This window comes from Pristiophorus japonicus, chromosome 3, assembly GCF_044704955.1.
Source record: "Pristiophorus japonicus isolate sPriJap1 chromosome 3, sPriJap1.hap1, whole genome shotgun sequence".
Lineage (NCBI taxonomy): Eukaryota > Metazoa > Chordata > Chondrichthyes > Pristiophoridae > Pristiophorus > Pristiophorus japonicus.
This window is the reverse complement of record NC_091979.1, coordinates 233002265-233014861: the sequence shown is the minus strand read 5'-3', so window position 1 is coordinate 233014861 and position 12597 is coordinate 233002265. Positions and strand designations below refer to the sequence as shown.

Genomic DNA, 12597 nt, shown 5'->3' with positions numbered 1-12597 from the left:
ATGTGTGTCTTTCACAGCGTGAATGACTCGGTGCGGATTTGCATGTGTGCGAGTGAGATTGGGCTGTGTGTGAGTCTTAGCTACTTGGGTAAATTCAATAGGGTGGATTTTCGGTTGTCCAACGCCACAGTTAATGGGTAGAGGGGGCGTTAATGCGAGCGTTAGAGCTTAGCGACAGGGCGTGCAGCATTTAGCGCCCTGAGGGAAATTTCATTAAATGCTCACTGGGGGTGCAAACCGCTAACGCCTGGTTGCTGATGATCACTCAGATCATGATGTATTCCTGGTGCAATGTGCACGCTTGTGCCCCGGTTGCTAAATTCAGTGCGGCACCTCATTGAGCACCCGCCAGTAACATCGTCTGGAAAAACAGTGGGTCCAGGCTTGCAGAGTCGTTAACTGGTGGCAACTTAAAGAGATGAGGAGGCACTTCCCTCAGGAGGTCACAGTAAGTGCAACATTTGCACGGAGCACGGTGCGTGAGCCTCTGAGTTTGCAGCGGCAGACAGACGTCACAGTACAGGTTGAAAACAAGTGATTTTGAAAACTTTAATGGGTGCATTACTATGCCTCGCCTTTAAGACTCGGCTTTTCCTAGGATCTGTTTCAGAGTTCGTGCATGCGTAATGGGCCCGCAAAATGTACCGACCAAACTTTCATTATCACTGCCCCCCCCACCCAGCTCTGGTGTGCAATGGCTGATTTATCACCCCGGTCAACTCTTCGACTGATTCTGCCGAATTTCTCGGCGGGAGGTGCAAACTTTTTCAAGGCGCTAAAATGACTGCCTCGCCTGGATTAATGCTGCAATAGAGGCCCGGCCGAATTTCTCCCCCATGAATTAACAGATAAAGATAAATAAAAATGTCGAACTAATCCGAGTATAACCTCATGAAACTGGTTGTCCATTGACTGTCCATAAGTATGAAACTTGGCCCGAGGGGTTGAATGGTCTCTTCTCATTCTTGACTTGTCTTTTGTTCTTCGGAAAGGAAAAAGATGACGAGGGAGAGAGAGAAGTTGTGTCCTGCTGTACCATTAACAGGGTGCATTGTATTGAAAATTGGAACATTACAGAGTATGCGAAAAAGAACTGGTAAGGTATGTGCATTCTAGTTTGGAAGTAGCCAAGTAATTAACCAGAAATTGTTCACATAAAGAGCTGTAACTTGAATCAGCTGATCACATTTCCTTATTATTTTGCAAAAGTTCAGGATAATTTTTCTTTCTATAGATTACAAGTGTTTATTCTTGTATGGACTCTCAAGGACAATGTGGAGGAACCAACAAGAAAATCCAAGGAAACGGATTTACAGAACAAGACTAATGATGGTGTGAGGAAGACGTAGCCTAGTTACTGGAATTCTATTTTGCAAATCCAAAAGGAAATTCTACCCGTAGCATTATTTGATGGACAGGATGTTTACTGTGTGCAGTATTGAATGGTTGTACTTCACTAATTACACACGAACACTTTGGACAAAACAGTTACATGCCCAACACTTCTGCTCACTTCCCTCTCAATCAAGTTAATCAGGAGCCTGGTGTTCGTACTGTATGCCACCGGTGTGGAGTGAGAAGTCATTTTGGCACAAGCAAAGTGACAAGCTTCTGACCATTAACAGGGATGGTAGCCCAGAGCTGCTAAACAACACAAACATCTTCCTTAGTGCCAGGTACGACTCCAACCACTAGAGAGTTTCCCTTCCGATCCCTGTACAGATCTATGGTGCCACATTCGGTCAAATGCTGCCTCGATGTCAAGGGCAGTCACTCTCAGCTCACCTTTGGAACTCAGCTCTTTTGTCCAAGTTTGGACCAAGGCTGTAATGAGGTCTGGAGCCAAGTAGTCCTGGCAGAACCCAAACTGAGCATCAGTGAGCAGTTTATTGGTGAGCAAGTGCTACTTGATAGCACTGTCGACGACACTGTCCATCACTTTACTGGTGATTGAGCGTAGGCTGTGTAAAGAAGACATGCATTTTATTTAAAGAAACAAGCTGAAAGCACCGGATATAGCCACTGAAGCGAAATGTGCAATGCAGTGAAGTGGGCTTCTTTTGTGCTCAGTAACATTTATTTCACTATAATGGCTAGGAGTATAGAAGTATTTGGCCGGATTGGATTTGTCCTGCTTTTTGTGAACAGGTCATATCTGGGCGGTTTTCCCCATTGTCAGGTAGGTGCCAGTGTTGTAGCTGTCCTGGAACAGCCATGACTTTGCTGAAATAGACGGTAAACAACATGGAATAGACAGATTTAGAAAACTATTTCAAACTAAACTGTGAAAGTAGTCCTATGAGACACAGGTTCAAACTAGTAAAAGGACAATTTACAATGGACATCAGAAAGTCCTTCATCCAAAGAGTGAGCATGTGTGGAGTGCAGCTTTGGATAGGCGAATGAGGGTGAAATCCTAGAATTGTTAAGAAATAATTGGGCCCCAATCTAAATATGTCAACCAGCCTGGGACAAAATTCAAAATGTGTGGCCATCAGTCCAAAATGAATGGTATCTTGATGGGGGTAGAAGGAAAGAAAAGCTTTACTACCAATTAAAAGAAATAATATATTAGATAAGAAAAAGAAAAATTAAAAGATGTAAATTAGACAAGAGAAAAGCAAGAGTTGACAAACAGGATCAACAGGATTTTATACCTCTCTTCAATTTAGAATTTTTAATTCTAGCGAAAGATAAGCTTACTGTCAGCTGTGGCTCAGTTGGCAGCACTCTCACTTCTGAGTCAGAAGGTTGTGGGTTCAAGTCCCACTCCCGAGACTTGAGCAAGAAAAAAAGTTTAGGCTGGCACTCCACTCCAGTGCAGTACTGTACTGAGGGAGAGCTGCACTGTCGGAGGTGCCGTCTTTCAGATATGTTAAACTGAGGACCCCCTGCTCTTTCCAGGTGGATGTAAAAGATCCCGTGGCACTATCTTGCGGAAGAGCAGGGGAGTTATCCCCGGTGTCCTGGGCCCAATATTTATTCCTCAACATCACTAAAAACAGATGATCTGGTCATTATCACATTGCTGTTTGTGGGAGCTTGCTGTGCACAAATTGGCTGCCGCGTTTCCCACATTACAACAGTGACTACACTTCAAAAAGTACTTCATTGGCTGTAAAGCGCTTTGGAACATCCTGAGGTCATGAAAGGTGCTATATAAATGCAAGTCTTTCTCTCTAATTAAACAGGCAGATGTTCTGGTAAACAGGTGGGTGTTCGGACCATTCCTTGATCAGACATGATGGGGCTAAAAGGGTTAAATTGCGAAGGCAGATTGCATAGACGAGGTTTGTAGTCCCTGAGTATAGAAAATTAAGGAATGATCTAATTGAGGTGTTTATGATGATTAAAGGAGTTGATAGGGTAGATAGAGAAACTATTTCTTCTGGTGGGGAGAGTCCAGAAAAAATGAAAGCTCGGCCATTCAGGGGTGATGTCAGGACGCACTTTTTCACACAAAGGGGAGTGGGAATCTGGAACACTCTCCTCCAAAAAGCAGTTGTAGCTGGGGGGTCAATTGAAAATTTCAAAACTGAGATTGATAGATTTTTGTTAGGCAAGGGTATTAAGGGTTAAAGAACTAAGGCGGGTAATTGGAGTTAGGATACAGATCAGCCATAATCTAACTGAATGGCGGAATAGGCTCAAGGGGCTGAATGGCCTCCTCCTGTTCCATTTCCATCAGGTGGAGGCCCTTGAAAGTTGTGCCAAAAACTTAACAAATGAGTTGTTATAATCCATCTAAATTATACCTGTTGGGTCGCTCTTTTCTGCTAATGCGATTTCCAGTATAGGTGACCGAATGCTTGTAAAACTAGGTGGAGAATTCTTCATGACACATCGTCCCTTGATATAGAGAGTGCTAGCATCCATAAACATGCTCGAGCTACCTCTCCTCTAATTCCCTCTCCAGACGCTGAGAGGTTCTTTCTCTTGGCTGGAGAGTCTAGAACTGGGGAACATTGTGTCAGGATAAGGGGTCGGCCATTTAAGACTGAGATGAGGAGAAATTTCTTCACTCAGAGGGTTGTGAATCTTTGGAATTCTCTGCCCCAGAGGGCTGGGGAGGCTCAATTGTTGAGTATATTCAAGGCTGTGATCGATAGATTTTTGGATGTTCAGGGAATCAAGGGATTATGGGAATCAGGCGGGAAAGAAGAGTTGTGGCAGAAGATCAGCAATGATCTTATTGAATGGTGGGGCAGGCTACTGAAATGGCCTACAATTACTCCTATTTCTTATGTTCTTAAAATTCTCAGTGGGAGTTACTCTCTTTCGAAATTTGCATTGCTTGGTGCTAGCAATCCTGGTTCTTTGGCTACATCACTTCCTGTAATGTATGCACCTGTGAGTATGCTCGCAGGTTTGTAGAGCTGTTGACGCCATGCGAGGGCTGCCTGTCTTTTACCAGGAACTCATCAGGGTCTGGAACAGAGTCGCCACCAAGCACAGCCCTCCACCGTCTGGAGTAACGGCTGTCCTGCAGGAGCCGCTGCTCAGGAATCCGTACCTCCACGACCGCGGTTTTAGGTGACAGGCGGACGAGAGGGCTGTGGCTGGCGAGGTGACCAGGGTCAGGGACCTGCTCGATGGCGGAGGAGCGGGTTGGATGGTGCCAGATATGCTGGAACGGCGCCTAAACTGGGCCGACGTCCGCCGCGCGGCCAATGCCATCGAGTTGCTAAAAACAGCGCTGGGCCCTGACTCCGTTAGGTGTGTCGAGGAGGCTCAAGCACGTGGGGAGATCCCGTCCGAACTGACCCCGTCCGGACGGAATTCCTCATCGGCGCCAAACCCCGGAACCTCCCTCGGGAGCCGGCGCCTCACAACCTGAGCCGTCTCGGGGAAATCCCCTCCGTGCCTTTCAGTTCTGCGCGGAGGGGTTTCCTGTATGGGCTGCTCCTGCTCACTCTCAACCTTGCCATCCTCGTCTGCCGTCCGGACACGCCATGGCGCACCATCTTGCCGTCCGGAGGAGGCGGGGATCCCCGATGGAGTGTACTCTATGCGGGAGTCCTCCCACTATTTTTCGGGCACTTGGCCTGGAGGATGGTGCACGGAGCAGTCCCGTGCAATAAATTTTTAAGTCGGTTCACGGGCTCCTAGGCCGCCTGCAATTTCTGCGGTCTGGAAGAGTCCGTGTTCCACGTTTTTATGGAGTGTGCGAGGTTGCAGCCCCTGTTCCATTATTTAAAGGGGCTGCTCCTCAATTTCTGGTTGCACTTCAGTCCCACACTTTGGGCACCCTGTGTGGAGGGGAGCGGGTAGGTCCGAGGGCCTCCTCGTAGGACTGCTCCTGGGCACAGCCAAGGGGGCCATCAGCCGGTCCAGGCAGCGGGCGGTCGAGGGGGTCGTTCAGCCTGACTGCCTGCCTCTCTTCCGCACGTACATCCGGGCCAGGGTGTCCCTGGAGATGGATCACGCGGTGTCCACCGGTACGCTCGCGGCCTTCCACGAGAGGTGGGCGCCGGAGGGACTGGAGTGCATTGTCAGCCCCGGCAACCAAATTTTAATTTGATTTTATATGTATTAAAGTTTAATTTAATTTAAATGCCGGTTTTAGTGTATCCGTCCCCTTTTATAGGGGGCACTTGAAAAAATATGATTTAATGCCCCCCCAAAAAAATACAAAAAAAAAACAACAACAAAAACACACAAAAAAGGGCCTCGAAAAATGTTTGGAGTGTCCCCGAGATTGGGGGGCACTTGACTTAACTGGTTAATTTTGTCTTCAATCAAAAGAGTTGTAGAGCTGTTGATGCCATGCGGGGGCTGCCTGTCTTTTACCAGGAACTCATCAGGGTCTGGAACAGAGTCGCCACCAAGCACAGCCCTCCACCATCTGGAGTGGCGGCTGTCCTGCAGGAGCCGCTGCTCAGGAATCCGTACCTCCATGATCGCGGTTTTAGGTGGCAGGCAGACGAGAGGGCTGTGGCTGGCGAGGTGACCAGGGTCAGGGACCTGCTCGATGGCGGAGGAAGGAGCGGGCTGGATGGTGCCAGATGTGCTGGCACGGCACCTAAACTGGGCCGACGTCCGCCACGCGGCCAATGCCATCGAGTTGCTAAAAACAGCGCTGGACCCTGACTCCATTAGGTGTGTCGAGGAGGCTCAAGCACGTGGGGAGATCCCGTCCGAACTGACCCCGTTGGGTACGGAATTCCTCATCGGCGCCAAGCCCCGAAACCTCCCTCGGGAGCCAGCGCCTCACAACTTGAGCCACCTCGGGGAAATCCCCTCCGTGCCTTTCAGTTCTGCGCAGAGGGGTTTCCTGTACGGGCTACTCCTGCACACTCTCCACCTTGCCATCCTTGTCTGCCGCCCGGACACGCCATGGCGCACCATCTTGCCGTCCGGAGGATACGAGGGTCCCCGATGGAGTGCAGTCTTCGCGGGAGCCCTCCCACTATTTATTGGGGACTTGGCCTGGAGGGTGGTGCACGGAGCAGTCCCGTGCAATAAATTTTTAAGTCGGTTCACGGGCTCCCAGGCCGCCTGCAATTTCTGCGGTCTGGAGGAGTCCGTGTTCCACCTTTTTATGGAATGTGCGAGGTTGCAGCCCCTATTCCACTATTTGAAGGGGCTGCTCCTCAAATTCTGGTTGCACGTCAGTCCCACACTCCTGATCTTTGGGCACCCTGTGCGGAGGGGAGCAGGTAGGTCCGAGGGCCTCCTCGTAGGACTGCTCCTGGGCACGGCCAAGGGTGCCATCAGCCGGTCCAGACAGCGGGCGGTCGAGGGGGTCGTTCAGCCTGACTGCCTGCCTCTCTTCCGCGCTTACATCCGAGCTAGAGTGTCCCTAGAGATGGAGCACACGGTGTCCACCAGTACGCTCGCGGCCTTCCGCGAGAGGTGGGCGCCGGAGGGACTGGAGTGCATTGTCACCCCCGGCAACCAAATTTTTATTTGATTTTATATGTTTTAAAGTTTAATTTGTTTTATTATGCCAGGTTTTAGTGTCCCTCCCTTTTAGCCAGGGGGCACTTGTATAATTTGTGGTTTTAGTGCCCAAAAAAACTCACAAAAAAACCCACAAAAGAAACAAAAAAAAAGGGCAATTGAAGACTGGTTGGAGTGTGTGTGTTCCCCCACCGCCCCCCCACCCCCCCCACCTTGATTTAATTGATTTATTGTTTTGCAACAAAAGAGTTGTAGAGCTGTTGAGTTGTGAGTGGCTTAGCCAGTCACGTGATGTTCACAAGACTCAATAAAACCCCAGCCAGTTGGGTTCAGGGGATCCACGATGAGGCAGGTTGTTGTGAGCCTGGTGGATGAACTGGTAATGTGTAGTGTGATTATTAATCATTTGCTAATAAACTAACTAGTTCTTAATAGCAATGTGCTGCTATGAATTCTTAAGCAAAGAACCCATAAGAAAATACATTACACTTTGTTGTGTCCTTACACACTACCGCAAATCAACATGAGGCACATACTGGAGATAAGGTCACAGGACCAAGAAGTGATGACCCTGCATGGGACCTCCCTTTATATACCTGGGTGACGAGGTGAGGAGTGTCTCCCACAAGTTCACCCCCTGTGGTCAAGGTGTACATTTCTCAGGTGTATACAGTGTACAGTGTTGTTACATAAAGGTTACAGTTATGTGAGGTTACAAACATGACACACTTCCCTTCCTATGCTACATTTACCTGATGCCCGGTACGCTTGTCAGTACAATAGGAGGCTCCTCACCTGTTGGGAAGGGATTTGGTTGGACCATATCAAGGAAGATGTGCACTATGCGGTAAAGGACTGCTAACCCTCCAGAAACGGGGCTGGAATTGCTGTTGTACTGGGCCTCAGGGATGCTGCTGAAATTGTGGTGGTTCCTGCCGCAGCTTTGTACGGCTGCAGAGAGCTGGAAACAGGTGAGTGTCGCAAACACCAACAATGCCAGCCTGCAATGGGCGATGTGCCAATGGAAAGCCATGACAGACACAGGGAAGGACCCTGGTGACGATCCGAAGCAAATCTTCCTTTTCTCCTTTTCTCAAAGTCTAGTTTGCAATAAAACTCTTCGTTCCAGACACTGAAGCGTTTCTTTTCAACGTGCGAGGCCTTGGTTCTCTGGTCACAATGCAGAGAGGGTTTTTGTTGAAGTACAATTGTGCTAAGAAAATAAATAAATAAATGTTACTTCCTGTTTTGCTTCCTGTTTTTTTATTTGTATACAATCTTCATTTCTGAAAGATTTCTTTCTTTTTTTATTACTAAACATCTATTCACAAAATATATAAGTCTTGCATCTAGCAAGTGTCTGTTATACTGCAGATATCACATGTAAAAAGTGTCAAAAGTATATATTAAAAAAAAGGAACAAAGTCAGTTATTTCCTGCTACTGGTTATAGTGGTATAGTGGTTATGTTACTGGACTAATAGTGCATGAGACTTGGACACGTGAGTTTGAGAAGCTGAATTTAGTTCAAAATACAGGTACCGGTAAAAGTGGTTTCATGCACCTGTAAACACCCAACTGGTTCACTAATGTCCTTTCCTGGTCTGACCTATATCCCAGTCTCTCACAGGTTGACTTTTACTGGCCTCCGAAATGACCGAGCAAGTTCCTCAGATGTATCAAACCAAGAAGGCGGCCCATCACCACCTCCTCAGGGACACTAGAATTGGCCAATAAATGTCATCATCATCAATCATCATCATCATCATCATCATAGGCAGTCACTCGAAATCGAGGAAGACTTGCTTCCACTCCTGAAGTGAATTCTTTGGTGGCTGAACAGTCCAATACGAGAGCCACAGACTCTGTCACAGGTGGGATAGATAGTCGTTGAGGGAAGGGGTGGGTGGGACTGGTTGCCACACGCTCCTTCCATTGTCTGCGCTTGATTTCTGCATGCCCTCGGCGTTGCCAACCTTGCCAGCGAAGCCCGCATCCCGAGAGTTAGGTTGGTTTTGACCTTGTTAACGTGATCTCTCTCCCAAGGGCCAGAGCTGAGGATTTGCAACCAACAGAAAGTCTTCAGAAAAACCCCTTGCAATTAGTATCAAACTGACCTCGCGGTATTGCCTATTCAGGCCATGGTCCACATGGAGTACCTGAGCAGTGGCCTTAAAGTGAGGGGGTGGGGAAGCGGGGGGGGAGGGGGGGTTAATTACAGCTCCAGCTCAGCAAATAACCAGCACAACCACATTGCCGAGGACCTGTGGAAGCAGTACGGTTGGTAAAGAATTGGTGTGGGAACGGCAATCGGGGAACGGGGTGGGGGTTCAGGGAAGGCGCGAGGTATCCTTATGGGGCCAGGAGGTGCCTTCCCGCTCCTCAAGGGAACCTTTAAAATGTAAAAAATAAATGAGACTACCTGGGCATCCTGTGCCCAGGATCCAGGCTGCCCCTAGCTTTCCCTGGCCGGTTTGAGGCCGCACTGGCCTCAGTCAAGCCCAGGGTTAAAATTGCGTGCACATCCCAGTTACATCATCGGGGGATGATTTTGTCATTTAAATTGGGTCCTCAGGGGTGGGCGGCCTGCTCCTGCCTGGTTTCAGGCTGGTTAAAATGTTGACAAAAGGGAACGTATTGGAAGTGCAGTGCCAGAGAGGAACTTTTTCCGCTGGTGGGAGGAGTGTAGGATAAGGGGGACATAACCGTAAATTCAGAGCCAGGCCTTCCAGGAGAGAAGTTAGGAAGCACTTGTTCACGCAAAGGGTGGTGCAACTGTGGAACTCACTCCCACAAAAAGCAGCAGATGCTGAGGGTGGGATGGCAATTAATCATTTTAAATTGGAGAGCGATAGATTTTTCCTAGCCAAAGGTATTAAGGGATCTGGAGCCAAGGCGGGTGGATGGAGTTAGGACTCAGACAGTGTTGCTTGTAAGATGTGCGGATGCATGGCCGCTCACAGCTCCAAGGAACCCGCACAGCCAACTTGCCGATATTTCAATGTAAAAACCGTACATTCGCCTACAGAGAAGATGGGAACCAGATCAGCCATGATCTCATTAAATGGTGGAACAGGTTCGAGATACTGAATGGCTTACTTCTGTGCACATGATAAACCCCCCTCCCCCCGTCATCTTAAAACCCCCTCCCGTCATCTCAATCTCCCTTCCGTCATCTTAGCCCCCGCAGCCCCCCAGCTCAATATATACACGCATAAACAACATGGATAATATAAGAATACATATTAGGATTAAATAATCCCCTGTCTCGGGGGGCTGGGGGATTACCTGTTCGTTAGGCTTTCAGCTTCATTTCATTACCCGATCCTTGTTAACTCATTTCTTTCCTTGCACTCAGCCCCAATCTTTGATATTTCCCTCTGATCTTTTTTAAAAAATCAGTCTCTACTCTGCTGTCTTCCTGGGATTATTAAACCCGCTAAAACGAAAGAGCTTTGTTTAAATAGTAGACAGAGGAGTTTGATCAGTATGCATTAAGCAATCTTAAAAACAGCAAACAGATTAATTTTTACTCTCAGTAGTCTCTCGTACTATTCGCCCCCTTGTAAATTATTTACCTTGTGGTGAAAAAAATAAAGGATCCTCCTGCCAGTTCAGAGTTTAAAATGTAATTCTTTCTTTCCAAATAGTTTCCCGGTACTTTCCACAAGTTGGCTCATCCCCCTCACACAATCAGGAAAGGCATTTCTCTCACTCTTCTAAATCTGGAAAACTTCAATAAAGTTTCCTCTTTTCCAACAATAAGCAGCTCATGTTTATTTACCTTCCTTCATACTTTGAGTTTCGAATACTCTGCGTCATCGTGGTTGCTCAATTCCATATCCTATCAACGACAATGATATCCTTCCTGTGATCAGGTGACCAGAACCTCTTGCAACACTGCCCGATGCCCTTGTACAGCACAAATACAACTTCCTTTGACTTGTGTTCTACCATTCTACAACTGCAAGTTCTTGTTCTTGTGTCCTTTCGCTGTTCCCTTTGTGGAATAGTGTGAATAACGGAAGGATTTGCAGGCTGATTAACAGTCTGACTGGCTGTGTTAAAGCTCCTTCCAAGGTCATAACCATCTTTATACCATCCGATAGGGGGGTTAGTCCTACACGGCAGGTGGGTTTCATGGGTTCCCGCAACCCGTACGATGAAGGGTGGGGGCTGGGGGGTGGGGGCGGGTACCATCCACACTCACTGGACACAGGTTTCCCACTGGATGTCAACCTGGAATTCAAAGCCGGAGCTCTGACTCCACTCGCCGGGACGGTCTGGAGCGCGGTTCGAACCTTCCGGCCCAGAGGCAACAATGTTACCCTACGCCAAAGGCTCACTCCTACAACTGCAACGCACCATCTATAACTGAGCTTAAGGCTATCAATTTATCCAATATAACCCCCAAGGCAAGTAGTTATGTTCCTGGACGAGTAAGCTAGAGACCGTCGGTTGTCTAACACCTCAGTTAGCGGCCAGAGAGGGCGTTAATGGCCCATTGGAGCTTAGTGACCGGGCGTGCAGTGTTTAGCGCCCTGACCAAAAATTCATTCGAGGCTCACCGGGGGCGCACACCTGTAGTGCCTGGCTGCTGACGATCACCCTGATCATAACATATTCCTGGTGCAACGCCCACGCTTGCGTCCCTGTTGGAAAATTGAGTGCAGCCGGCCCATTTAGCGCCCGCCAAGAACAACATCTGGAAAAACAGTCGCTGCAGGCTTGCAGAGTTGTTAACTGGTGGCTATTTAAAGGGATGTGGAAGATCTCAGAGGTCACAGTCGGTGCAACATTTATACAGAGCACGGTGCATGAGCCTCTGAGTTTGCAGCGGCAGACAGACATAACAGTACAGGTTGAAAATAAGGATTTTGAAAACTTTAATGGGTGCATTACTATGCCATGCCTTTAATACTCGGCTGTTGCCGGGGTCTGACGCAGAGTTCTGTGCTTGTGCAATGGGTCCGCCAAATTTACCGACCAAACTTTTGTTATGGCCGCCCCCACTGCCCCTCCCCAACTTTGGTATGCAATGGTTGATTTATCGCCCCTGTCAGCTCCTCGCCCGATTCTGTCGAATTTCTGGGAGGAGGGCCCAAACTTTTTCAAGGGGCTAAAATTACCTGGGTTACCGCCCCAAATGAGGCGCGACCGAATTTCTCCCCCCGTGAGTTCAAATCCCACCATGGCAGTTTGAGAATCTGAATTTTAAAATGTTTTAAAATGGAAATAAAAAGTCAGGATTAGCAAAAGGGAATGTCATTAGAAACCCAAATGGTTTCTGTTATGTATGTAACTATGTAATACTTGCCACCAGAGGGCACGACTGTTGGCGTCCTAATGGTCACCTGCACAGGGCGGTTCTCCTCACCGTCTGTGGGCCTAAAATATACGGCCTCATCACGAATCTACTCGCACCGACAAAACCAACGGAGAAGGAATATACAGAGTTGTGCACGCTGGTTCTGGACCACCTCAAGCTAAAGGAGAGTATCCTCATGGCCAGGTATCGTTTTTACACGCACCATCACTCCAGGGGTCAGGACATGGCGGATTATGTCGCCGACCTGAGACGCCTCGCAGGACCATGCGATTTTGGAGCTGCATTGGGGGAAATGCTGCTGGACTTTTTCGTGCTTGGCATCAGTCACAAGGTTATTCTTCGAAAGCTGCTGGCTGCCAAAACCTT

At 48.3% G+C, this 12597-nt stretch overlaps 1 protein-coding gene across 4 annotated transcripts in view; it reads right to left on the bottom strand.

Moving 5' to 3' along the window:
- The window catches only part of LOC139260166 (prominin-1-A-like), a 243365-nt gene extending 232632 nt beyond the window's left edge, over positions 1–10733 (bottom strand). For 2 of the 4 annotated variants that reach the window (XM_070876405.1, XM_070876408.1), the window contains exons 1-2: positions 10481–10724; positions 7699–8116 (exon numbers count right to left, since the gene is read on the bottom strand). In XM_070876405.1, coding sequence (XP_070732506.1) covers positions 7699–7936 — 238 coding nt within the window. In that variant the 5' untranslated portion in view covers positions 7937–8116; positions 10481–10724. Of the gene's footprint in view, positions 1–7698; positions 8117–10190; positions 10342–10480 lie in introns of all 4 variants that reach the window. The other 2 variants (XM_070876406.1, XM_070876407.1) reach the window with 2 other exon arrangements.
- Between the last annotated feature and the right edge of the window lie 1864 nt (positions 10734–12597).